This window comes from Simochromis diagramma, unplaced genomic scaffold, assembly GCF_900408965.1.
Source record: "Simochromis diagramma unplaced genomic scaffold, fSimDia1.1 OVJJ01000669.1, whole genome shotgun sequence".
Lineage (NCBI taxonomy): Eukaryota > Metazoa > Chordata > Actinopteri > Cichliformes > Cichlidae > Simochromis > Simochromis diagramma.
This window is the reverse complement of record NW_024387458.1, coordinates 2,102,964-2,130,001: the sequence shown is the minus strand read 5'-3', so window position 1 is coordinate 2,130,001 and position 27,038 is coordinate 2,102,964. Positions and strand designations below refer to the sequence as shown.

The window sequence follows — 27,038 nt, the reverse complement described above, 5'->3', positions numbered from 1 at the left end:
ACAGTCTTAAAGTCAGTGACTTCAGGAGAGCTGCACGCCGACCATAGAAGGCCATTAACCCATCATCAGGACTGGTATCTGCTCCTTTGTGCCAGAGCTACAAAATGACCTCCAGCAGGCCACTGTTGTGTATACGTCTCTGACCAAACCATCAGAAAGAAAATTCATGGCCTGAGGGCTCGACACCTTCTAGTGGTCTCCGTGCTCACTGCCCGGCACCGTGAGGCCGGTAGAACATCAGCTGTTGCCCTGCACTTTTCACAGATGAGAGCAGGTTCACCCCGAGCACACGTGACAGACATGAAAGGGTCTGGAGAAGCCGTGGAGAACATTACGCTGGCTGTAACATCGTTCAGCTAACGTACAGACCTCTACAGGCAACGGCACCCTGACTACCATTAGGTGTCAGGACTGAAATCCAGAGCCCACGCTGGTGCAGTGAGTGCTGGGTTCCTCCTCTCTGGCCAAGTCACGTGCTGAGAGTATGCAGGTAGATTCTAGAGGATGAAGCAATCACTGCCACTGACTGAGCCCCACACAGTAGGAGTACACCCCGATGTTCTCAGACATGCATGCAAGCACATGGGGGCTGTCCAAACTACTCAGGACCATTTTCTGTTGCTGCAATGACATTTCAGAAAAACTGACCTCCTGCATCACTTTTTCAGGGTTTCTTTGAATTCAGCCCTCTGAAGCTTGATCATGTTCATGTGTTTTACTTTGTTCCTTCTGTCTTCATTGGATGGTCTCTTCAGCCTCCCGCTTCCTGTTTGTTTTGTTAAATTTCCTTCTCAACTTTGGCAAAAGTGCCAGAAATGTCGTCTGTGTAATAATTAGTGTGCAGTCCATAAAAGTAAAGTAAAGCAGACACATGAACCCAGTTCAAATTATTCCAAATTTCTTTTAATAAATAGAGCACATGTTTTTAGAATCATGTTCACACTAAAAAGGGTCAAAAGAGCTCATCGTTATATCATTTTCCTTAGTAAGAACAAGGCAGGCACTTTAACCAGCTTATGGTGAACGGGGAACAACAGGAAGGAGGGCCGTGTGCGTGCACTCGCGCACATGTGTTTAAAAAAACTCAGTAAACAACATATATGTTTCATCACTGTAAATAATATTATCATAGAAACTAAAACATCGAAACCGAAGAAAAAGAAACACCCACAACCAGAGCTCGCAGCCGGACGCCGAGAGGAACGAAAACCTGCCGCCGAGCGTTAGAGTCTCATTTACACGTCCAGTTTGGTTTCACGTCCCCACATCTTACAGCAAAAGACAGAAACAAATACGTCATCAGTTAGAAAGCAGTACAGCGGCGCGAATGTGCAGTGAGGGAGAGGACAGAAGCAACAGTCTGAACACAGCTTCAGCCAGACTCATTTTCTCTTTTGGATTTTAAAAAAATATCATAAATCTGGAAATGTGGCAAAGCAGCAACTGGACCGCAGATGGAAGGTTTCGGCTTTATTAATAAGAAATTAAACTCACTGCTGAAACTGGACAGAGCTGAGATAAAGAGCGCTGTGCGATCTCACTAATTACAGCCGCTGCAGTTTCAACAGCCGAGCACGTTTTCAGTCCTGACGCCAGAGCAAAGATCCCCAACCGCAGGATTCAGAGGCGTAAACGTCTGAAGACTTAAACTCTGTGGACGCACAAAAGTCGACAAAGCCTCGGGTGCTTCAGGGTTATTTAGTAATCATGGTTGAATTTTAGGCTCATGTGCAAGTCTGAGGATCAGATAACATGAACAGGAATCAAAGTAAGAGGCACCGATACACTTTAAGATAAAACCCAGACGATCAAACAATCCCCTACAAGCAAATAAACGGAGAGAAACTCGTTTTTGAACAGCTGGAGGCCTCCAACAGAGCCAGGAGAAGGACTTGACCTTGGATAAAAACAAAGGACAGCAGAAGCTTTCTGTTAAAGCCCATCTTAGATTTTTCACCTCCTTGATCAGGCTTCACTCGCTTAAAACAGGCCAGAGCGACGCGTTTTACCACCAGAGGCGCTTTTCTTTCTTTCAAAGCTGCGCTGGAGTCTTGCTGATGTTTGGAGCACCTTGGCGGCTACTTAGCAAGCTAACTGGTAACGTGCTGGTGCTGAGAGACAAATAAAAAAGCTTGCTGGTTTGGAGATACCAGTTAGCATGCTGGAAAGAAGAAGTAACCTCACAGACGTTAGCAGTGTTCTCGAAGGACGGTGATGAGAAACGGAAATAGACCTCCACTGACTGCAGCTTTCAAATAAACTTCTTTGGTTAAATAAGCGCTTAAAAAAAGGAGGTGGAAACGCTGCGAACAGAGGTCACGACACACTTGACAAACGGAAGTTCCATCATAGCCTAATTTTACCGGTTATTTGAATTCTTTATTACAGTCATTCCGAAAGTGTGCGCCCCCTGGTGGACTCCAGAGGTACTACAGTATGTACAGTCACATATTAATATAAACGTGTTTCTTTAATATAACAAGTGATTTAAAACTGCTAATATGACATGGTCAGTTAGTGATATCACTCATTACTCTGACCTGAATTTACTGCTCGGTGCTGAAGTTTCACACATTGGAGCCAATTTGATTTTTGTATTTTTTTTTTTTAAATATAATTTTTAAGCAAATACATCACTTGTATTTTGATTTTTGGTGAAGATTTAAGATTGGGCGCGCTCCATGTGAGTTTCCTGTCTTTAAACGGGCTGCAGCACTCTTCACTTTGGGAATGCCTGCTTCATTAAAGAGCTTTAAATCTTCCATAGCAAACATGAAGCAGATGACTGTCTTTCATCGCAGAGGCTCTAAAGCACTGTAGTCGCGGTGACCAAATATGAAGTAAATGAACTAAAGCTGGAAGCTTAATCAAATCTATCGGGGGAGGCTTCTGCAGAGGCGTATTTCCTCTATTTTCCTTCAGACAAACAGCTATTATTTTATTCTCAAGGCTAGGCCGTCCCTCTGCATTTCAGGGATCAGAAGCCACCCAAAGTTTCTCAATGCGGGACTTTCCCTGCAGCAGGATCACCTGGGGCGGACACAGATGCCTGCGTGACCCTGCTGCGTGACTTGAGTTCAGTGCTGTCTTATGAAAGAGACAGACCAGCATCTTTTCTAATCTATGAAAATGACACATTTTTCCATCACTGACGACGGGAAATATTCAGTAAGCGTGACCTCTGGAAACCTGCTCATGAAAGCTGGCCGCTCAGGGACCTCTGCTCAGTGAATCTGGACCTCGAGCTTCTCTGCGCGAGTTTAAAATGAAAAACACCGAGATGTGGGATTAGTCAGTCTCTCAGTCAGTCTTCCATGCTGCTGGAAGCAAACACACAAACTTTGGTGCATCACAGGAAGTGAGACGCGCGGCGCCGTTGAAACATGTAACAGCAAGCCGTGTTTGTCGTTTGCCTGGAGTGACAGACTGTAGGATACAAGGGAAGACAAGGAGAAGGGAAAACAGCGGAGGAAGTCCCATCCCAAAAAAACAAAACAAAGAACTGGTCCCAGGAGGTTCAGCAGGACACGCAGAGTCTGACAGTGTGCACAAGTGTGTGTGTGTGTGTGTCCATTAGAGTTTGTCAGAACAGGGTTATGTGCACATCTTGATCCTCAGCCAGGAGGAGCTGGGACCCGGAGACGCCGCTGGGGCTTCCCCACGCCGGCTTGTCCTCCTCTTTCACTTTGAAGGCTGCAGCGTCTCCTGCAGGGACAGGCGGGAGCGCGCCGGGGGAAGGGGCACCATCACGGACTGGACCCCGCTCAGCCTCCAGGGGAGGAGGCCCAGGAAGTTGTCCCGATGGCGCGTGTCCAGAGCGAGGCTGAGCACTCTCTGGGGACTGCGAGTCTTGGGGTTCCTCATCGACTGGGAGGTAGAAGGTGGAGGTGGAAGGGGAGTGGTCACTGTGCTCCTGAGGAGACGGAGGGAAGAGAAGGAGGAGGTGAGGCAGAAGCGGTGACTATGAATGACAGATGGAGAGATGGATGGATGGAGGGCTCGGTGGGTGGATGGATGGATGAATGTGTGATGGAGATGGAAAAGAGGAAACGCTGTCAGAGTCATTCAGGCCCGAGCTTCTCATCAAGCTGCAGCTCAGCCACATTATTTTTCTTCCTCTACAGAAAACTGAAAGTCTAAACTAAAACTTTGCTGCTAAAAACTTGACGTTTCCTACATTTTCTTCAAAACAGCATTAAAACTAAAACTCCGTGTCTTTGTGTGACCACATGTCCTCGTCAGCTCCCTGGATTAAAGTAGACTAAACTCCTGAAACTGCTCTGGAAAGTATTGACATTAGACTCAGTGTGCTGGCTCAGGAAAATGTAAAGCTCGAGTCACAGAATCAGTGAAAACGTGGAGCTTACAGCCAATTTAATCGGAAACATCTGGATCAGGCTCCGTGAAACGAAAGCTGCTCGCTTGATATTAAAGATGCTCATCAGTCATCACCATCTTCTAATCCTTATTTTAGATTAGAATCAGACCTGATTGATCAGCCTGCATATTTAGGGGCCCCATTAAATGCACAATAATCCTTATCGCTAGGCAAAAGTAGCAGACAGACAAGTGGCAGCAAAAGCAAAGAAGCTTCCTCAGTGTTATAATAATAATATTAGTTGTTATTAGGCAGTGCTTGGACAGTAAGCTTTCAGGGAGGGTGCAACGAACACTGTAAAAGATGATGATTAGTTACTCTAGCAAAGACAGCTTACAGAGGTGAAGCCAAGGACGTTCTCTTTGATGATTTAACAGCACGGGCAGCCACATTAAAGCACCGTGACCTTCTTTTGCCACTTTAATGGAGAGAGGGGGTTCTAAACACTACAGTACCCACAATCCTCCAGCTGGCTAACCTGCTCTCAATGGACAAACAGTTACACACGAGTGAAATGCTGTGAGTTTAAACAAGGCTTCATGCAGATACAAGCAACACGTACGAATGGGTGGCGCCGCAGCCGCCAGGGAGCAGGGCGGGATCAAGCAGCAGGTGCTAAGAAGCTGAGGCATCGGGGCTTGGTGATTGGACGATGAGCAGCAGCAGGCGGAGGAGGAGGGACAGGAAGAAGGCGGCGGTGGGGCTCATTTGGGGAAGGTTAGTACGTCACTGTCACACCTTACTCTCTGTAAGGCAAACGCACACACACACACACACACGCACGCGCGCACACACACACACACACGGAGGAAAAACAGAAAGACAAAGTGTTAGCGGGATAAAAAAGAGAGACTCGGGATGAGTTAGGCTCTTTGTGGAGTCCTGCTGGGAGTCGGGAACGCTGTAAATCTGAATCAGGAGTGAAGAATGAAACAATGTGAAACCCTCAGAGATGATGGTGCAGGTGGTGCAGGATGATGTTCATGAGCGGGTGCAGCTGAAGTTTCTGCCTACACGAGAGCGTGTTGGATCAATAAAAGAAAGACAGAGAGACGAGCTGTGATGTGAGAGGATGGACGTGTTAATCCAAGGCAGTCGATGGAGGACCAGAGAGAAAAGTCAACGTGTTACGAGGAGGATGCTGCCAAAACAACAGTGTACGAAGACATCGTCAGTGTCGATGTGGAGGAAGCATCTCAGCCTGTGAGCTACAGTTAAAGGTCAAAGGTCAGCTGATCAACTCAATTTCAGAGTTTTTTCCAGCTGCATCAAGCTGAGGGCAGCACGACTGTGACTGGACAGCACTGTGGCACAAACCCATCCACAGGATATAAATATGTAAGGAAGACTGGAAATAATCTGATCATCTAGTTTGTTAATTTTTTATCATGAGTTTAAGTTCAGTCTAATCTGGATGTGACTCATTCAGAAGGTCTGAAATGAAGCATCAAACCCAAAAACCCTGAATTATTCCATGAAGTGTCTTCTTCATGAACAAAATGCATTTCGATGAAGGCAGAAAGAAAATCTGAACTTTCACTATTTAGAGCCATGAGTCACAAAGTGCAGGCTGTCACCCCCTGGTGGGCTTTAAAGGTACTGCACAAGGGTCTACATGGGTCATTTCCAATAAATTCAACTTTTCTTTATAAATTCAATTAAGTATTTAATTAGATCCAGATACCATAATCCTGTAGAATAAATCTTAAACATTTAGATTTGAACAAATGAAACAAGGCTATGGATTTAAAATCCCTTTTTTATTACTATTCTTACTTTTTCTGACCTGTTTTTGATACAGAACTAGTCTTATATCTTTTCATTAGCTGAAAAGAACTTAAATCAACAGAAGATCTGAATAAATCACATAAACAGGAAGGAAATACTTGATTTTTATGCTTCTGTGATAATCAGAGTTCTGACTAAAGGTTTGGGTGAGATCCAGGCATGAACTGTAAACTCTCAAACTCTGAATGTTTCTGAGATTCATCCAAACGCACAAACTATCCAGCTGCACGTGCTGCAGGCTCCAGATGTGGCTACAAAGACCTGCTGCTTGAGCAACAGCTGGAGTGACTGTTCAGCCTGGCTGTAGCTTTAGGATGGATGAACACTACAGCGTCGACGCACAGAGAGCTCAGAGTGAGGAAGGACCACAACGCGTCTGTTGTGGTGCGCAGGGTGAAGGCTCGGTGAGGGGGAAGCTGTGGTGAATGGGTCGGGGTGCAGGGGTTGGGGGTAAAGGGCACGGGGGTCACATACGTGCTGCATTCACCGCTGCAGAATGGCGTATACCTCTGTATACAAGGACTGGACAGCCTTCTGGCCTGACGGATCTGAAAACAACAGTTTACAGCACAACTCAGTTACAGCGCGGAAGAGAGCTCCTATTCAAGCGAAGCCACACATCCACCCATCCATCCACACATCCATCCATCTGTCCATCCCCCATCCCACCCCACAATCCCATCCATCCAGTCCATCTGTCCGTCCATCCAGCCACCATCCATCCATCATCCATCCACCAACATCCATCCATCCACCCTCCCCCATCCAATATCCATCCCCCATCCACCCACCATCCAGTCAGCCATCCCATCCAGCCCCCACAATACATCCAGTCCATGTCCATCCATCCACCCACATATCCATCCACCCATCCCCATCCACCCACATCCATCCATCCACCCATCCACCCACATATCCATCCACCCACACATCCACCCATCCACCCACATATCCACCCACCCACATATCCACCCATCCATCCACCCACACATCCATCCACCCATCCACCCACATATCCATCCACCCACATATCCACCCATCCATCCACCCCCATCCACCCATCCATCCACCCACATATCCACCCATCCATCCATCCATCCACACATCCACCCATCCATCCACCCACACATCCATCCATCTATCCCTCCATCCATCCATCCATCCATCTATCCCTCCATCCATCCATCTATCCACACCTTACACAGACAGAAACCAGCCAACCTGCTTTTATTTCTTGTGACAAACATCTGTGTGAGGTGTGATCCAAACATTCTGAGGACAGCTCAATTAAAAGTTGCTAATCCCCCTTCAGGGTCATGGTTACTGGAAGTTTAGGGCCAGTGAAAAGAGTGAGGGGTCTTTTGGAATTTTTTCCCCAGAATTCTGAGAAAGAAATCCCCAAATTCCCCCATTTTTTTCAGCGGCTGTAATCCTCTTCCGGGCAGGTTCACACAGCTTCCAGCTCTGCTGCTGTTTGTGAAATCTGTGCTCGGACGTCCCGTTCTGAACACTTGCACTGTGCAATCGGTGATTCACCATCAGTCATGGACTTCTGCTTTGGTCGGCCTGAATTTCCTCTGAGGGGGGGGGGGAACCTCTGACTACAGCTGAGCCATTTTCACTTGGAGTTAATAGTTTCCAAACTTAGTTATAGCTTCAGACTGTGATCCAGGTTGGTTTCAGTAATGCAGACGAGCTTCGGTTTGAATGTTTATAGTTTTTTGTAGTTTGGGAAGGAAACTCTTTAGGTGTGTGTGTGTGTGTGTGTGTGTGTGTGTGTGTGTGTGTGTGTGTGTGTGTGTGTGTGTGTGTGTGTGAGCGAGAAAGATTTAACAGAAATGCACAAAAACACATGCATCAGTCACGGTCATCATCATCTGTGAAAGTGTCACAAAATCACGAGCAGGGTATTAAAATCACAAACACACAAATGACTTCACACTCAGTCTCATCCCGAATGACAGATTTACAATTAAAATATTCCCACACTGGGTTAAGCACTCAAATCATCTGAAGATTGTTTTGTTAATAAAAATCTTTGAGTTAATTAAAGAAATCTAATAAAGGTTTACAGAGTTATAGACCTCATTAAGCTGCTGCAGTGCTGTGTTTCTGCCACATGGTGGCACTGCTGCACTCGCTCATGCAGCCACATGTTGCTGCAGCGTGAAGCGAGCAGGAAGAAACACTTCAGAGTCATTTTAAAGACCAATGAGAAGAAGGAATGCATCTTCAATTATGGCAGCATCTTTGTACCATCTTAGTTAAACTGAATTATTCATGTTCTAAAACTCCTACATCTGTCCTGTTAAATCAAACTCATCCTTTTCCATGTCACCTAAACCTGAGATGATACGTACAGTGTTAGCGGAGCGCCCGGGACCGCGCTGGGCCACGATCGCGCCTGAGATGGCCTTAATCCAGCTGTGCATGTCCTCTGGACTGTCAGCCTGACAGAGAGAAACACAGGAAGGTAAATGAATGCACGCTATGATTCTAAACACGTACAGATGACATAATACGGTGACTTTAACTCGATTAAACAAAGTCTTCCTGTCAGTAAATCGCTCCTTCTCAGTAGTTGAGTTAGAAGAGTTGGAAAGAACAAAGACGACCAAATGTCCCATCAGTACATCCTCATCAGTATCTCATGTGGAGACAGCGGAGAGAGTAAATCCTTCAGAAGATGGAGGCGTGGAGCAATCATCCAAATGTTGAATCTAATTTACACTCATTTGGCTCAAAGCAGAACAGATGAGACAACGGTGCAGAAAGAGCTTCTCCTGACTGATGACCGCGTCCTCCTCATGCGTGTTACCTGTATGTAGAAGGTTCTTGAGCTGGTGACCATCTCGAACAGGTTGTCCCTCATCATGTGCTCGCTGGAGGACACAGAGGAGACGTTTTAGTGAACTTCCCCTGAATCAACCCAAACACAGAGCTGACAGGGAGGCTGACTGACCTCTGCTTGCACTCCTGCACTTTGTGGATCTCCTTCAGCGGGATGGCTCTCAGCGGCTCCCTCTCCTGAGACGACGGAGGAGAGGAAGTACATATCAAAAGCAAACTGAAACACGTGACCTCGTCACGATGGGTCGGGTAATATTTAGTGTCTGCGTTTGATTTCATTTCAATTTTGTGAGAAAAAAAACCTCTGTTTAAATCTTTGCTGTGGTCAGTCGAGTGAACAAAACGTCAGTCGTCTCACAGCGATTGGAAACGCGACTCTAAGTCAGACGTTTAGATATCCGACACAGCTCTGCAGCGCGGCGGCTTCACTGCAATCAAAGGACGACTCACGCCACGGCGGGGCTGACGAACTTTCATATTCACGCTCTGTCAAACCACAGAAGGCAGTGAGCGGCATGCTTTTACACTGATCAGAGATCATCACCTCAGGCTTACACCAACATACATACATAACATACGCAGCAAGGGTGTCAAACGTAAGGCCCAAGGGCCAGAACCGGCCCAGCGAAGACTCTAATCCGGCCCACTGCAATAAAATGTGAACGAGTGCATCAATTTTAGACTTTTAACTGTATTTTTGAATCAATAAAGACCTCGCCATGGACACTCATGGTGCACCAAGTAGTAAAATAATCGTTAAACAATTAAATGACAGAAAAGTTCCTCTTTTTCTACTATCCACTCTGCTACAGACGTTTTTGATTTTTTTACAGTGGCTCCAGGGTTAAAAAAGGGCCATGTGAGCAATGAGCTGCCAGAACATTGACTGTAATTTTACACATTTATCAGGTAGAAAACTGAGATGTTGAACCTGCACTTATATTTCATGTATTAAGACATTTCAGGGATTAAATGTTTAATGAAATGTCTTTACGCTGTCAGAAACACCACCTTCCCTGGTTTGGCCCAGTTAAGATCAAACTGGGGCGCACGTGACCACGATGGAAGATTAGTCTGACATCCCTGATGTGCAGCATCACCTGGCTTAATGAGCTGCCTATAATCAGCACTTGGCGACGCTAACTAAGTAAATCACCTATAAACGGTGCTCAGTGTGTGCTATTGCTGAAGGCTGGGGTTATTTGACTGTCAGATAGTTCGCCCGTGTGTCATTCGGATCAGCATCCATGAAGACACGCGTGTGCTGATGATATGCATGATCTCAATGCTTGATCGTGTCGGTCTGTATGACTCGCAGTCAGCGGCGATAGCATGCAAACAAATGTCAGCGTGAACACATGGAAGGCGCTGAGTAAACATGGACGTCAACGAGCTTCACGAGCTTTTAACGAAGAGCGGCAAATAAATGACACGTCGGACTTTACAGAAACATTCAGGTGTTCGCTTTACAGGATTAATCAGACTACCAAAAACCTCCAGCGTGGATACGGATCCTGCATGAATATGGGAAATGCTCGTGAGACGGATCACTGAGACCAGCTTCAGCTCTCGCTTCTCCATCTCCTGAAACAAACTTTCCTTCTTCAGCTCTCAGCTGAAGAACAAACACTCTGCAGCAGCTGCACTCACTCAGGACATGATTACACATAAAAAGGTGTGAACACTCAGCCAGACACACATATATGTACGCACACACACACACGGGGTGTGCCCATATATGTGCACAGACAGGCCGTAGTCAGGGCTAATCTGTCCACACGTAGATGACATGAGGAGGTATTCAGGACGCATGCCTCTGCATGTGGAGACACGCAGCAAGTTTTGCAACAAGCACAGATTTTTTTCACTCTCTTCTTCTTCAGTGTCTGTTTGGGAGCAACGTGATGCGTCTTTGAGCACTGATGTCACCGTGTTTGAGCTCTTCGCCGTTTCCTCACCATGTCAGTTTTGTAGTAGTTGAGAGAATTTTCATCCAGGACGAAGTACCGCCTCTTCCAGTTCTTCATCTGAGAGGAAGAAGCAAAGCACGTTTCAAAGTTTCTGTTTAGCTGCTTCCTGTTTTATTTTGAAATACAGTTAGGTTAGCTCTACGCCTGCCACTTCCTTCTGTTTTCTATCATTTTTGTGCCGCACCTGTGCATACGGTGTATTTATAAGGCACCAGACTGTATTCTTACTGTGCCTGTGGTTATTGTTCACTTTTGGAAAGAAATATTTTCTGTTAAAAAACATTATTTTAATATGGCGGGTAACTGCAGTGAAAGGTTTACTTTGTTTTTCTAAGATTGAAACCAGTGACCGAGTTATTTTCAAAGATTTTTCTCTTCTGAACATCGATTGTTGCTCATGTCCCACCCTGGACACAGTCTGTTTGACCTGCTCCCTCAGGCAGGAGGCTCGTCCATTCGACCAAACCTCTCGCCATAAGAAGTTTCTTCCCTCTCTGTCGACACATGAACATACTTGACTGTTCCCATAACGACCCTTCGCTTTTCACTGCATCATTCCATTTTGGCATGATCACACTGCACTCATGTAATTCATGTATTATTATCCACTTAGCACTTTTATTCTATCTTATTTTATTTTTTAGACATAGTGCACTGAGCACCGCAAATGTTGACCTCCTCAACATCTGGCAATAAACCCTTTCTGATTCTGATTCTGATTCTGTTAATAACACAAAAGTATTTTTATCTGATCACTGTGTGAGATTTTATCCAACCAAACGTGATGGTTCATTATGACGACACTGAATAACCCTGAGTGTGTGTGTGTGTGTGTGTGTGTGTGTGTGTGTCTCACTACAGCTCCTTGTTTGACACAGTATCCTGCTTTGATGATGGCCTGATCCTGCGCTCCTCTGGACAGGAAGTAGGGCATTTGATTCTGAGCCCGCTTTACGCCTCCACGATCAGCTCCATTGTGCCCCTCTCCCTGCTCCTTAAACACACACACACACACACACACACACACACACACACACACTTCATCTGGATTCATTTTAACTGCTTATAATCAGAATGATGAAATAAACTTTAATGCAGGACGGGATTTTCTCACATGTATAAAACACTGAAGTCTTAAAGTTTCAACTGATTTCTAAAGTCGTCCTCTGCTGAAGAGTTTGTGGACTTTTTACTTCCACACTGAGCCGTGTCCAGTCAGCACGTCCACACTTCATTTCTCCAATTCAAACTCTGAACACTCGGTTTCACACAGTTTTTTTTTTTTTTTACTTCTGACACCCGGTGATGTCATCGAGAGGGGATGCCCCTACCACGACACACCGGCCACCTGCCAGCCCATTGATCCAATCTTGCGTTTTGAGGGGCAGCCAATCAGAAGAAAGCTGAAAGACTTTAAGAGGGAGGAGCTAAACGTGTTGTTTTCACACAGAGGATGAACTGAGGGGCAGCATGAGAGCCCGGTGTAAGACAAATAAGGATTATTATGAACTCTGAATCATCCAAAGCTACTCTAAGAAAGTCCAAGAATAAAAATAAGACGACAGTCAGCGATGATATTTTTAATCCATGCATTCTTCCTGTTCTTGTCATTGTTTTCAATGATATATTACCCATAATGCAACTCCTCTGACTGGGGTCGCTAGTCTCAATCATAAACAAACGATGGATTACAAAGATTTTGCAGTTTTACTTCCTAAAACCGGCGTAACAATCACAGATGTGCAAAACTGTCAGAGGCCCCCTTTAACAAATAAAAACAAACCTCAGCTATCAGCAGCTAAATGTCGATGCGCGTTCCCCTCGATATTTTTAAAACCTCCGACTCTTAAACCAGCCTTAACTCGCCTGTGTTCCTGCGAGCTGACTCATATTTGCAGCTGCATACCAGCACAGGCAGGACCGGACCTGCCGAGCTGCTCCTGCCGCTCGCAGCTGTGAGCGTTACCTGAGTGGCCGTGATGATGGGGACTCCTCCGATGATCTCAGTTTTGTAGGAGACCTGTTTCATGGTTCCAAGCAGCTCCTGGGGAGTCTCTGCGTGGGTGTTGTGGCCCTCGCCAGGCTTTGGCACCTGAAAACAGAGCAAAAAGGCTCCACATCTCACTATTTTTAAGAGCTTGGGCTTTATTTCACCTTTTTTCTTAACTCTCTGAATGTTATTTATCATAGGAATTCACATTACGTTAGCAATGCTAATTAAATAGAGATAAAAGCTATTAGGATCAGTTATTGGCTTTGGTCTTAAAGAGTGACGATGGTTATTTTCACACCTTGAACTGGAGCAGACGTCTAAGTCTGACAGGAAGCTCATTCTGCAACCAGCATGTCACATATGTACCATTCCTTTAAAGGAGAGGTGCTCACAGCTTAAAATAACAAGCAGACACCAGAAATTAACTTTAAAATCAGTGCTGTTTTAGACTCCTTCCTGGACTCTGATAGATGGAAAAGGAATAAACGATAAAAGTGGTGTGAATCTGCCACTCCCAGCTAATCATTTTTCAGTAAGCAGTGTTACTGCTGTGATGGGTATTACTTTACCCACTGTGCTCCCTCCACCCCTGTGATTTAATAACCTCGACTTTGTAGTTTAGCAGCCAATACTGTAACACCCTGCGTGTTAAGGCACTAAAGCCTCACAGGAAACATGACATTACACGTGCAGGTGGTCTAAACTGTATGAGGACTGACCTGGTGACTAGTTATAGAGCTGTTGTTAGCCTAGTATAAGCACATCAGCACAGGGAGGACATGACGAGGATCGCTCTCAGTAGAAGCAGAGGTAAACACTGACAACAGACTTCAGACTTCAGCCAGAGCGTCTGAGGTTATCCATCCACAGCATGGCGTCGGTCAGCCTATTCTAGCTGCTACTGAGACTGCACATGCCAATAGTGGCATAACATCTGCTGGTGAAAACCACACTGTGGTGTAGTTTTGGCAGCAAGTGCGCCTTTCTGCTTAGCAGCCGGATAATGCAGTAATCTAATGCAGGTGGCCTGCTGGGTTTTAGCGTGTACGACTGTCAGTTTTTACCACCAAAACTCGAAAGTCAAAATCAGGAGCAAAGTGATTTCAGTGGTTTTTAACATCTCCTGTGCTGACGTGGATGTACTCCGGAGAATACCCCAAGGACCTTAGCGCTGGTATAAATGGTACAGAGCTGTGGCGACGTCACTGTTTGCACATAACCCGACCAATGCTGCGAGTCCTTTAGTGAGGCTAATGCACTTGCTGTTGTCGCCCTTGCAAAGGATGGTGCACACAAAAAGGAAAATGGCATCTGCTGACACAAGCGACGTCTCGGTGTCATTTCAGCTGGCCGTGCATCTCTACAGGACCCTCCATTTGCAACCCAACAGATTTTTGCCCGCCTGCTCAACTCAGCAGCGGCCAGCGCAGCACGTGCGTCGATATCGGCGCACGAGTTCGGAGATTCCTTGATTATAGAGAGGCAGGGAGTTTGAAAAAATGAAAGTGTGCACAGAAAACTTGTCAGCTGACTGCAGACCACAGCAGCTGCAGGTGGCTTTAATGCTGTTGTGTCTTTACACGCTGCTACGCCTGCACTGATCTTTATCACAGTGGCCTGATGTGTAACTTTCCATTTGCTGCAGCCCGAGGCTGAAGACAGAGCGACACACAACAAGAGGACAAACAGGGTCAACAATGGGTGTGTGTGTGTGTGTGTGTGTGTGTGTGTGTGTGTGTGTGTGTGTGTGTGTGTCTCACAGTAATCTTGATGGCATTGTTGAGAACACTGATCCATTCTACCAAATCCTGCTGGTCGTTGGCCTGTAGGTAAAACTTCCTCATTCCTGCATTTATAACTGTGAACGAATGAGAGGGAGAGAGAGGAATGTGTGAGGCTCGAAAGCACAAGAGGAAGAAGAGAAACGAGCTCCATGGGTATCTAAAAATATCGTCTTATTTCTGTTTCAGAGCCAGAGGATGTGTGTGTGTGCCATTATCCCATCCAGATGCAAATACACACACAGAGGTCAGGTCTTTGTCATTGTACGGTTTCCTCCTATTGAGTGACAAAGGCCTACTGTTTGACAGCAGAGGAACAACAAGTAGCAAGGGACAAAAGAGAGGAAATAAACCGCACAGATGAGGAAAAGAGGGAGGAAGGGAGTGAGAAAGAAAAGAGGTAGGGCAGAACGACGAGGAAGGAAGGAAACAAGGAAGGATTGAGGACAAAGGAGACTGGGAAGGAAGTGAGGAAGGAGTGGGGTCTGAGGGCTCTGTGCAGGCCGCTTGTGTTCTCGTACACAGCTGTTTGCACACAGGTACATTGTGATGTTGAAACAGGAAAGGGACAATCTGCTGCCACAAAGTTACAAGCATGCTATTGTTTAAAACGTCAGCGTGTTGGAGCACCGATAGTTCCTCTCACTGGAAACAAAGCCACACACAAACAGGTCAAAAGCAAAGCAAAGAGAAATGTATGTGGCCAGAGTCACTACGCAGGTAAAGAGGAAGGAGGCAGAGAGACGCAGTGCAGGGTGAGAGGGAATAAAGATGAACTTACCAAAGCAGAACTCTGCCTTTGGTCTTTGTTTGGTGGCATCATTGACCTTAGCGAGAGAGAAGAGTAAAGGGTAAACGTGTCAGCACAACCCACCAAAAACATGAACCCACTCATCTGTGATAATTCTATGCTGCTTATGGCAGAGTACGGGGCGGATAAATCCTGGCACCGCTGTCATTTAGCCGATGTAAGGTGGACTTGTGGCTGGGACAAGACGAATGTGGCCTACAGAAAACCACACATTTGGGAAAAACTCAGGAAAACGACATATCATACTATAAAGATGCTACACTCACAGCAGTGGTCTGAATCTTAGCTGTCAGACTCCAGTTTGTGCATGTAAATGGAGAGTTCACACGCTGAGGTTAATTATGGAGTTCCACAGGGTTCAGTGCTGGGACCAGTTCTGTTTACATTATACATGCTTCCCTTCAGCAGTATTATTACAAGGTACAGAAAACATTTTCACTTCTTTGCCCATCTTAGAATAAGGTTTAACTTCCTGCTTCAAAATTCATATAATAATGTGGTATCTAAACAGATGCTAACTCTGGATGGCATTACCTCGGCCTCCAGTAACACTGTGAGGAATCTCGGCGGCGTCCTTCAATGCACATATTAAAAAAACTGTAGGCTTGCTTTCTTGTATTTGTGCAACATCTCTAAAATTAGAAAAGTCCAATTTATTATTAATCGCTGGCTCTCTTCCACAGTGTATCGTCTGTCCTGTCTCCCTCACCTCACCCCCAACTGGTCGTGGCAGATGGCCGCCCCTCCCTGAGCCCTGTTCTTCTGGAGGTTTCTTCCTGTTCTGAAGCATCTATTTACTGTGTGACTTTCAAATGAATTTCTGAATTTATTCGGTTGCTGTGATATAACATTTCATTCTTTTGAGTTTAAAATCCGGCTGACGCCACAGGAATTCGACAGGCTTTAGGATAGAGTCACGAAAAGGAAGAGGCGATAATCCAGCAGATGTTCTGTTCAGTCTACAGCTGGTACCAAGAGAAATCACACGCCAAAATAACAACGGATTTTACAGATTTAAGCACGTTTGTACGCACAGAGAGTGCAGGTGAAACGGTGTGTGTGGAAGAGTGAGGACTAACCTTGGAGATGTAGGAAAGATTGAGAGAGCCCACATTTCCTGCACCTTTGGGCAGATTCTGAAGAGAAAAAGCACAAATGTACACAAATGTATAAGCATCAGCCATTCGTGATTGCATCGAGAAGACGTAGAACTAACAGAAGTGAACGAGGTGGTAGCGCTAGCATCACTGCTGCCTGCTATGATGGAAATCAACAACAGTATTTCCTGCGTTTATTTACAGATTTCACAACATGATATTTAAAAACATTAATTATTCTTTTTCTTAAATTTATGTTCTTAAGAAGAGTTTGCTTTTTTCCCCTTTCAGTAATGTTCAGTAAAAATGACAAAATAATGTAAAAGACGATGATGTGGAGTCATAAGAGAGCTTAACTTCATCCAAAGAGTCAGATATGAATAAAAAATGGTCAGAACCGGTTTCAGTCTTCTCTGATCTCACAATACTTGTTATAAACATCTATGTGGGAAGATCATCTGGAAAATACCAAAGCTCTGTGCGCTGGCAGTCCGACCAGCTTTCTGCATGAGGATGTGACGTGTTTTAGAAATTCCCCAACAGTAGGAAATCTCAGTGCTATCGCTAACCTGTTTCTGTTCTGGTTCCCGTTTGTCTGCTTGGTTTCATGCAGAGGTGAGACTACTCAATCAGATTTCAGATTTGAACAGTGAAGCCAAGGAGGAAGTGCCCTAATCCTGCATTCTTTCTAAAGTAACCGCTGCTTAACAAAACCCTTTAATGAAGTATAAGGTGCAGAAAAGTGTAACGTCCTCATATGAGGGGGGAGGGTCTCAGGGGGCTGTACGGCTCCAGCGCCTCTGAAAAACACATCAGTGGTGTGATTCACGTGTCTGACATGTCCCTTCATCACAATGAGCTCGCACACAGAGGAGTTAATTTTGACTCACTCCCACACACACCATCCTGCTGCACAGCAGAGTGTGAAAGTGAATTAAAATTTATTCCCCGGTGCAACAGCTCCTACTTCCTCCTGTTGCAAAAAAGCAGTGAGCTTCAGAGTCACGGGCAGAGACGTCTGCAGCATCTTTTCAGGTAGTAGAAAAATGCAGAACAATACGAGAGCCGAGCTTCACGGTGTCAGCGCACGACAACAGAAAAATGCTGCTGTAGCATAAAGACTTTGATGCTTCATGCAGCTGCTTCTTAAGAAGCATCTAAAACATGAGCTGTGCAACAATGTGGTGGATTACATCCCTGAAGCGATTCAAGTCCCTGCATGATGATTTTCACGAGCTGTTTATTGCCACTTGGAGGTAAGAAAACCAAAGTCAATACCTTAATGGCTTCTGAACTTCAAAATAAAAGGCCTACATTTATGTTCTTACTACACACCCCAAGACATCATGACCCAGACCTCAGATGAAAACACCTATAAACACAGTTTCTTTTCAGATGATAAAGACGTTTTCAGCTCATAAACAGCCTTACCTGGGGGTTATCCATGTACCACAGCAGGCTGCCCTGCTCAGTGTCCAGGATGAAGTAACGGCGCAAGAACCTGCCGCTGTTCTCATTCTCCTCGATGTCCAGGAAGCCGCAGAAGCGATTCTGTCGGTCCACGTAAGGCATCGCAACCCCGACCAGCTCAGCCCGCTCTGGGGCATCACAGGAACTCTGCACACACATTTAGACACAAGTGTCAAGGCAGGTTAAAGGTGCTAGGTTTGGAATTTTAAAGATGCAGTGACGTCGCATTTGTATGGCTGATCTATGACTAGTGAACAATGCACATTTCTTTACACTGCTGACTCAGTACAGACATACGGGTCTAATTAACAGTGGTTGGCAGCTTGGGTGTTTTTCTGTTTTTACCAAGTCTGTTGCTTTTGTGTTTTATCTTATTGCTAAACTTGTATCCCAAAAACATGTAGAGAAAGTGAAACAAGTGAAAGTTTGTGTTCCATTTTTCCAGTAAGGATGGGAAGACTGGTTTGCCTGCCAGATCTGGATTTTCGTGACGTCCAGCTTCCAGTTTGCAGCTGAGTAGGTAAAAACTGACAGGGATGAGAATTAGCAAGTCTGACGTCACTCTGTAGTGGGAAGGAGTTGCTGCTTTAGGTGGAGGAGTTCAAGTATCTTGGGTTCCTGTTTGTGAGTGGGTGCTGCAGAGCTCAGTCCTTCAGCAGGAACTCATGGAGAGCTGCAACTCCTCCACAATAAAAGGAGCCAATTAAGTTGGTTTGGCCTGGTTCTGGAGGAGGTCTCTTCCTTCTAAAGGGGAGTTTTTTCTTTCTACTTTTGCCAAGTGCTTGCACATTTGGGGCTTTCTAATTTTTTCTTCTTCTTTGTATTACTGCATCGTCTTTACCTTTCCACATAAACTGCTCTCTCTGTGCATGTTTCTGAAGGGTCACTCTTCCAGTGGGAGTGGACTTTACTGGACTGCATGTTTCACCTGCTTTTAACTGTAACCTCAAAGTTTAATTTTAAATAAAAAACAATTACAGCAATTTACTGCCGGCTGCTAAGATTCATGTCTTTCAAAAGCCTCAGTCCCCTCTGAGTTTCTACTGGCAGGTAAGTCGCTGAAACGCCTGCAGCCTGCAGCCTTTTCATAGCTAATGAAGCCCAGCATGAAGTTTTCCAGATAAGGAAGATAATACTAATCCAACCTTCACTTTCAGAATCTACTTTTTCTTCAACAGTTTCCTTCATGCATAGTGCATACCACTGTCTTTAAGTAGGGGAAACGTGAACGCTCATTCCTGTGCAGAATCCTTTGTGCACCGGATTCCTTTCATACATAAATGACAGTTTTCTTCACATCAAATACACAACGTGTCATTGAAACATGCAGATGTAAAGTGTGGTTTGTCACACTAAAAGCTTTCAGGCACGCACACACACACACACACACACACCCTTGTCTTTCCATTACTTCAGAGGACATTCGATTGATTTACATTCAACAGACTTAACCTTAACTCTACTAATCCTAATCCAACCCTTACCCTAACGCTCAGGATGAAAATTAATGATTTACATTACAGGGACTTGTCTTTTGTTTCCATAGAGGCTATGCAAACAGATTCATGCCGTGACAATATGAGTAATACACACACACACCCTAAGAGGTAAAAGACTATTGTTTTCCATTCCCAGCTCTGTGATTTACTCTCACACTGCAATGCCAGAATCAACATGTCTGCTGAAATCAATCATACAGACATTTATTTTGTGTCTTCACCCCAGAGCGGCTTCAAACCTCACCATGTATCAACATTTTCAATGACTGGTTTAAGTTGCCTTGAATGTCCAAACTGAACTTCAACTTTGCTCCAGCCATCAGGAGTAACAAGATTTTTGCATTTCACGTTTCTTATGTCATGTCCAGCTTTGCTCAATTTTCCTTTAAAGCAGGAGGAAAAGCCAAACGTGTTCCCTTTCTTTCCAATTGCTGCCTGAGCATTTTGGCCAACAAAGAGTTTTAACACCCAGATTCAAGTTCAGATACCTGCAAAATTCTAGTTTCGCTACTCCCACGGGTGTTACAATAAATACATGTTATAAACATATTCTCACATTCACAAGAAAAGGGAATATACAACATTAAGCCAAGTTACAATTACAATTAAATTATCTAATTAGTTTCCATCTGAAGATGATATATCTGACTTAAGTATTTAAAAAAAAAAAAAAACACTAAACATGCAGTTCTGCTTTAACTTTGGACGTAAACAAAGATGAAAACTAACCTGCAGCACTTGAAAGGTTAGTGATGCCTGGTGACCTACAGAGCTATGGTTAGGCTAATATTCACATGTTAGCATCTAAAAAGCAGATAACAAAGATGGACGTTGAGAAAAAAAGATGTTAACGACCCACAAAAAACTCTCTAAACATAGTCCAACTGCTAACTTAATTTAGTACTTGAGTAAACATTTTCCTGAAGAGTTTAAGGCTTCAATCGCTACAACAATGATGTTCGTTTTGTCATTTCTGCAGACTTAAACAGGCAATAAGGCCGGGCATGTTTCAGGGGACCGACCCCCAGATGGTGTCCAGGGAACAATGGTGTGACTTCAGACAAGTGTAGGTGAGCCTTGAATTTTTTGACAGCCATATATCACATGCTGTATTCTGCATAATGTACTGTACTGTATCAGTACTTCATACACAGTCACTTCCCCTAAAATACTGCTTTAAAAAATGTGTGTCAAAGGAAAACCACAGCCCATTCCCATTATTGCACAATGGTGGGAATTATTAGAACATAACACATCAAAGGCCCTGATTGACAATAAAAGGGAAATAGATCATTTTCTTAAATGGAAAACTGCAATTTGCCAGTGCAGCTAACAAAGCGACTGACTAAGAAGTGGGGGGAAAGCTAAAGCTACTGGAAGCTGGAGTGGGGATGTCAGTCATTTTCAGAGTGTGTTATCTGGGTAATGCTAACATAGCGCCGAACAAACTAAACAGCCAGTCTGAAAACAAACATTCCCTCTGAGACAAACTTGGTCTAGCCAAGTCTGAAGCAGACGCTGCAGGACTGGTCCACTGAGCTGTGTCTGATAAGACGTCGGAGGCATAAAAGAGCCGTGAACAGTCAAGAAACCACAAAAGACAATCAAAAGAACAACTGATGGCACGCTAGATGACTCTGATGTTATTTTGAGCAGAAAACAGGTGTGGCTTCAAATTAGGGCAGACAGTTTGCTGTGGCTTGTGCACAAAAAGCCTGAAAACCACTGCTTCAGGGTGTGACTACCCTGTCGCTGACGAGTCACCGCTGTAAGAGTGTGCAATTTCCTCAGTGTCTCAGGCACACCCACCCATCCTCAGGCACACCCACCCATCATGGGATGAGTAAAATTTGGTCCGTAAAAGCAGACTTTAAGCCAAAAAAACAGCAGAAGCAGGTTAGAAGTTTCACAGGGAGGCGGCTCGCTGTCACAGAGCTCAACTTTGTGGTTTTCATTTTCAATTTCAAAGTGAAAAAATCCTGTTGGAACAGTTCAGAGCACCGCCGAAGGATGAATATATCTTACACCTGATTTCATGCCTTTAGATTTCTTCAACTTTCTTTAAATTTGGTGAAAATGCCTAAACAATGACAAACTTGTATGAATATTAGTTTAATGTACACGCTTGACAGTGAGGTGATGCTACAGTTTTAAGGGGGAATGGAGATCTGACAGTTTTAAGATCTCTATTGACTTAGAGATCAATAGAAAACATGAAGCCATGAGAGTTTTAGAATAGCATAAAAATCAGAAAAAGAAGCAAAAATTCGCTTTTTTTCCACTTTAACCTTTTGTTTGATTAAAGGAAAATAACATAACGCGGGAGTTGCTGAAAGACAGAAAGCTAGCAAAGGCACGGGAATGCAAATTTAGAACACAATAAGTGTGAATGAATGTTAGCAATGCAAGTCCATCCATTCATTTTCTTCCACCTACCCCGGTCTGAGTTGTACAGCAGATAAGTGGCAGACACTCATAAGGTTCTCTTTCTAAGAAGTCTCTAAGAGCTTCATACTGTTGCCTCTCCTTCCTCAGCTAACAGGGGAAGCATTGGTGTCACCAGTTATGACTGTTTGGATGACGCCAACATAGAAGTGTTAAAAAACACAAACGCAGTTCCTTGAATTTTCACTTTGAATTACTCGAGCAAAAAAAGATTTGGGTTATTTTTGGAAATGTGCAAATATTCAGCACACGAGTAGAGAAGGAGAAAAACAAACTGGGATCAGGTAAAAGAAACGGCTCTGTGCAAAAGTCTCGAGACACCCCTCGTGCTTCTTACAATGTCTTCAGCCATCTGTGAAACACAGTGAAGGCTCTGTAACAGTTTGACGGCAGCTTTGTCAAAACTGATGGAATTATGTAATCCCATTACTGGAACTGAAGAGCTCTGGATGTTCTTGGAGAAGCCTGGAGAGATATTCCTGAAGACTACTTAAAGAAGGGACAAGAAAGCCGCCTCAGAGAGTTCAGACTGTGTTAAATAATAAAAGAGGTCATACCACATGTTGACTTTCATTTGTCATTCATTCATACAAGCTCTCAAATTCAACAATGGCAGATGCAAAGCTTCAAAACCATAATCCACAGACCAGGAAGTGATGTCACGGTGGCTATTTTAAGTCCACGGTTTTTCCGGCTCAGCAGCTCCTCAGTGATTGAAATCTTAAACACCAAAAAACCCAGTGACACTCAGGTAACTCCCCCTTCGTTCATTAAATTAGCACAAATTACAGAGAATTAATTGTTCTGTGTTAAATCTGTGTTGTACTCTGAAACCCTACACTGTAAATAGAAATGTAAGCAGATGATGCATCTCCATCGAATTATTCCACTGTCCAAACTACTAGAAGAGAATGGATCGACTTGAAGGCAGCAATTCTACCACCAACTAGTGTTTTGGTGCCAACACAGCTTTTCCTTTCTTATTATTTTGCATATTTATAACTACATAGTAAGTATTGGGCGATCGTGGCTCAGGAGTTGTCAGTTCATCTTGTGATTGGAAGGTTGCCGGTTCGAGCCCCGGCTCGGACAGTCTCGGTCGTTGTGTCCCTGGGTAAGACACTTCACCTACCGCCTACTGGTGATGGCCAGAGGGGCCGATGGCGCGATATGGCAGCCTCGCCTCTGTCAGTCTGCCCCAGGACAGCTGTGGCTACAACTGTAGCTGCCTCCACCAGTGTGTGAATGTGAGAGAAAAGCGCTATATAAATGCAATCCATTATTATTATTATCATTATTGGAGCTATTTGCTTAACAGTATTCACATTTATAAGGTCTACAACTGAAAATTATTAAGCCCCTAATGATGATTGCCGTAAAAAAGAGTGTGCAACACCCTCAGCCTCAGCTAGCTGTCCATGTTTACCCTTGTGACAAAGTAATTAGCTCGCTCTGAATTAGCAGGTAGATTTGTTAGCTAAGCGTTTCTTATTAATTAATAAAATATTGATATTTGGTGTCCCTGTATTGATACTATAGCTGTGTTCTATATGACAGGAAGAGCAAACAGTACATGGAAACAACAGCTTTAAAATCCTGACCCAAGATTCTTTTTTAAATCCCCCACAACGATATTTTTCACTTTCAGTTTTACGACGTGCAGAAGGCTTTCTGTTGAGATCACAAGGTTGATGCACTGTTACTGTAAACTTGTTAAGAAGTTACATTCAACTGCCACTTCAAGTTCTCAGGGGAAAACACGGCTATTCTCTTGTTCTCACATCTGACTGATGATGTCACAGTACATACTGCTGACCTGATGACCCCTGACTTTGACTTTAACACTTCTGTGCTTATATAGGACTATAATTTTTGATTAAGTGACAGACTAGAATGAATGTTTTTGTCATCGTACAGGTGTACAATGAACATCCGCCCGAGTGATGCATTCAAATACGGCGCATCAAATAAAAACTTTATACAGACCCTACAAAGACTTCCTTTATGAAACAAATAAAATACATGTATAAATAAAAGAATGTCATAATTTAAAGTAAAGGGAAAATAAAAAGTATAAATTAAAATACACACAAAGGAAGGACAAGAAGTGCACTCGATTGGACACTCTTATCGATATTCCACAGAAAGCTCTGAGTCTAAATACTCGTTTCACGACCTGAACAATTATTCAAAACAAAAAATTATTCACTTCTTCTCGTGTAAGAACATTTGCATGAAGCCACAGGGCAGCACGTGAGCCTAAAAATACCTCCTAATCTTTTTAACACTAATTTTCTACACTGTATTTATTTCAGATCAGGCATTCTGGTTTCCTCTGGGCCTTCAATATATAATAACTTGTTTATCAAAAAAGATGGAATAACTAAAACAAACAAAACAGCCAAAATAAGCTGAAATCAAACAAAAAGAAAACAAGAAACTAAAGTAAATTAAACATTAATAAAGTTAAAGACAGAAAAAGGAAAAATAAAACATAAAGGACAAAATAAATCTGAAAACACGATGTAAGAGCTGAATAACATAAGTAGCACAAATATTAAAAACCAAGTACACTAAATATAAGTACTGTGTTCTTGGTCCCTGTGCCACCCTATGAGAATCCTACAGTCGCTCCTGGTAATATATGAACCTTTTACAGACAAAGCTGAATAAACCCTGATTTTACAGCTCTTTCACCTCATGAATCAGATCAACCTGGATCAGTTAAGGTGTTACTGCTGTTTTTCATTTCCCGTGTTTGGTACAGATATAATACTCACGGTGGTAAATATGCCTATTAAACTGTCACCAGTGCTCAATTCCTCCCCGTGGAGCTCAAACTGTAGTCACAGGCCTAAAAACATCGACCCATTTCCTCTCCCGCCTACATTAACCGTCTCTCCGACAGCCTGTGGCCCTGAACCAGGCCGCTGCTGCCCGGGTAAACCGTCCCTACAAACACGGTCTGACCGTCTGGAGGCAGGAAAAGCGACGGATTTCAGGTTTACTTACACAGTCCGGCTCAGTCCGAGTCCAGTGTGGCAGCTGTCCGGCACCAGCGTCAAGTTAAACCACAATAAACCCACACTGCTTCCGCTTACAGCCTTTAGAAATAAAAGCTTCTGCTGACGACCGCGTTACGTCCGTCTGGACTTCAAAATAAAGTAAATAAAGTAAACGTTTGCTTTAATTTTCTTTCTTTTGTCTGAGAATAGTTTTGCTCTCTTTTTAAATTGAGCCTTTCCTACTCGATTGTATGGGATTACATTCAGTTTTATTATCTAAACTTAAAATACTTAAATTATTATTATTATTATTTTTTAATACTGATGAGATATTTTATTTTGTAATTCTGTTTTATTGCCTTTTTATTTATTTATTTTGTTACTGTTTTCTTCACTGTTTTAGCTCCTGTAACACAGACAGCTGATGTCATCTTACCTCATTGAAAACCTTTGATGAGTTTAATGCACAAAGTTTAAATGAAACAATTTTTCTAAATTATGGGGGAAATGTATTTTATGTAAAGGGTGCTAATGGGGAGGCTAATTCATCTTTTCCTAGTTTACAGTGATTATGGGGGAAAATCTGCTCAAACACTGAGTAGAATGTTTTGCCAAATGTCAAATTTCTGCTGTAAAGAAGAAAAACCTTAAACTATGTCATATTTTATTCACATTTATTTTTGAAATAGCAATACAATCCAAGACAGACAAGTGAATGAATCAACATAGGTCTACATTTCTTTCTTTATTAAAATTTTCACATATTGTTTCCAGTGCTCATAATTCATAGAAACATATAAATGTAGTCCGAATTTTGTCTGAATGGTCACATTTCTGCTTTTATTTTGAAGGGAGAATAGATGTGACACATTCCTACTGTTGGCAGCTTGATCATGTTGCAGATTTCCAGCCAATCAACTGAGATGAAGTTTTTTTTCCCTCCTCGTCTCTCGCTCTCTTTGCAAAGGATTATGGTAGATGCACAGAAACAATAACAGAGGTGGAAGCACGGAGGCCTGTGCAGCAGGATGTCAGCAGGTCAGCTGAAGGACAGCGAGCACAGAGTCTGCGACGTGCTTAAGAGGGGCTCTTCAGCAGGACGTATTCATCCAGATCTATGTGCACAAGGAAACGTTTCAAGCTGTGATATTACAATCCTGAGGCCTGGAACTAATGACTGTTTGTTTTAATGTTTTATGTTACTGCAAACATCCAAAGTAAATGCATACCCCACATGATCTGGTATACCATTTCATACACAGCCAGGGGACTTCCCAGAGCCCGCGACTGGCCTTAAGTGTGTGGGTGTGGGTGTTGTTTCATTTGTTTGCTCGTGTGGATAGTCTCTTTGTGAGGACGATGAGGAGGAGGAAGAAAACAAAACCAACACACACACACACACACACACACACAGGACGGAGCCGAATAAACAGGTAGGCGAACAAACGTGCAAACACACACAGGCAGGCGGTGTTTACAGTCACCTCTCTCAGACCTGATTGTCTTCATTTGTCTAAACTAAAGGCTGCGAGCACTTCTAATAAAAACCCTCCCTTCTACACAACATCTTCTTATGAACTGAACATAACATGTTTGGAAGGGCTGCCAGGAGAAAACATCTGCTGTCTAAAAAGAGCGCACAGCACCTATAAGCACAGTGGAGTAGGCACGATGATTTGGGCACCTTGTCACTCATTTGACCATGAACTCGTCTGCATAACAAATTATTCTTGAGGCAAATGTGAGGCCACCTGCTTCACAGCTAAAGCTTGGCCAAAATGAGGTCATGAAAGCAGAGCAGCAAGTCTACAAGAAAATGGCAGAAAAAGAAGTGATGTGGTGCAACCTTCAGAGAGCTGTGCATAAACGAACACTGAAAACCTCTTTGAAGTCAAGCAGTGTGAGACAAAATTCTCCCACAGCAACAAAGTTGTGCAGACATCAATGACTT

The 27,038-nt window shown here is 43.8% G+C and overlaps 2 protein-coding genes across 7 annotated transcripts in view; one reads left to right on the top strand and one right to left on the bottom strand.

Moving 5' to 3' along the window:
• Window positions 1–881: 881 nt before the first annotated feature.
• On the bottom strand, window positions 882–25,205 carry plekha1b (pleckstrin homology domain containing, family A (phosphoinositide binding specific) member 1b). Of its 6 annotated transcripts, none has more exons than XM_040014435.1 (13): window positions 25,095–25,205; window positions 18,100–18,285; window positions 16,651–16,707; window positions 15,542–15,587; window positions 14,740–14,837; window positions 12,953–13,078; window positions 11,843–11,980; window positions 10,975–11,043; window positions 9,129–9,193; window positions 8,985–9,048; window positions 8,527–8,616; window positions 6,641–6,714; window positions 882–3,913 (listed from the first exon to the last, which is right to left on the bottom strand). In XM_040014435.1, exons 2-13 carry the CDS (start codon window positions 18,238–18,240, stop codon window positions 3,682–3,684), a joined length of 1,200 nt encoding a protein of 399 aa, XP_039870369.1. In that variant the 5' UTR covers window positions 18,241–18,285; window positions 25,095–25,205; the 3' UTR covers window positions 882–3,681. The 6 variants fall into 6 exon arrangements, 5 of the variants coding, with proteins under 5 accessions (XP_039870369.1, XP_039870365.1, XP_039870367.1 ...); XR_005693665.1 differs by lacking the exon at window positions 6,641–6,714 and adding an exon at window positions 4,941–5,124 and having other exon boundaries at window positions 3,799–3,913; window positions 25,095–25,204; XM_040014431.1 differs by lacking the exon at window positions 6,641–6,714.
• The window catches only part of LOC120723111 (wings apart-like protein homolog), a 45,117-nt gene continuing 40,681 nt past the window's right edge, over window positions 22,603–27,038 (top strand). Inside the window, exon 1 of the mRNA XM_040014430.1 lies at window positions 22,603–22,615. The gene's annotated coding sequence lies outside the window, so the exon portion shown is untranslated. The remainder of the gene's footprint in view (window positions 22,616–27,038) is intronic.

Excerpts from the sequence above, each read along its gene's own strand:
- plekha1b (XM_040014431.1), bottom strand. The coding sequence starts at position 18,240 with ATGCCTTACGTGGACCGACAGAATCGCTTCTGCGGCTTCCTGGACATC. Across the intron at positions 15,588-16,650 it reads ATCTTTCCTACATCTCCAAG|GTCAATGATGCCACCAAACA; the intron begins GTTAGTCCTCAC and ends TCTCTCGCTAAG. Across the intron at positions 11,044-11,842 it reads GTGTCAAACAAGGAGCTGTA|ATGAAGAACTGGAAGAGGCG; the intron begins GTGAGACACACA and ends TCTTCCTCTCAG.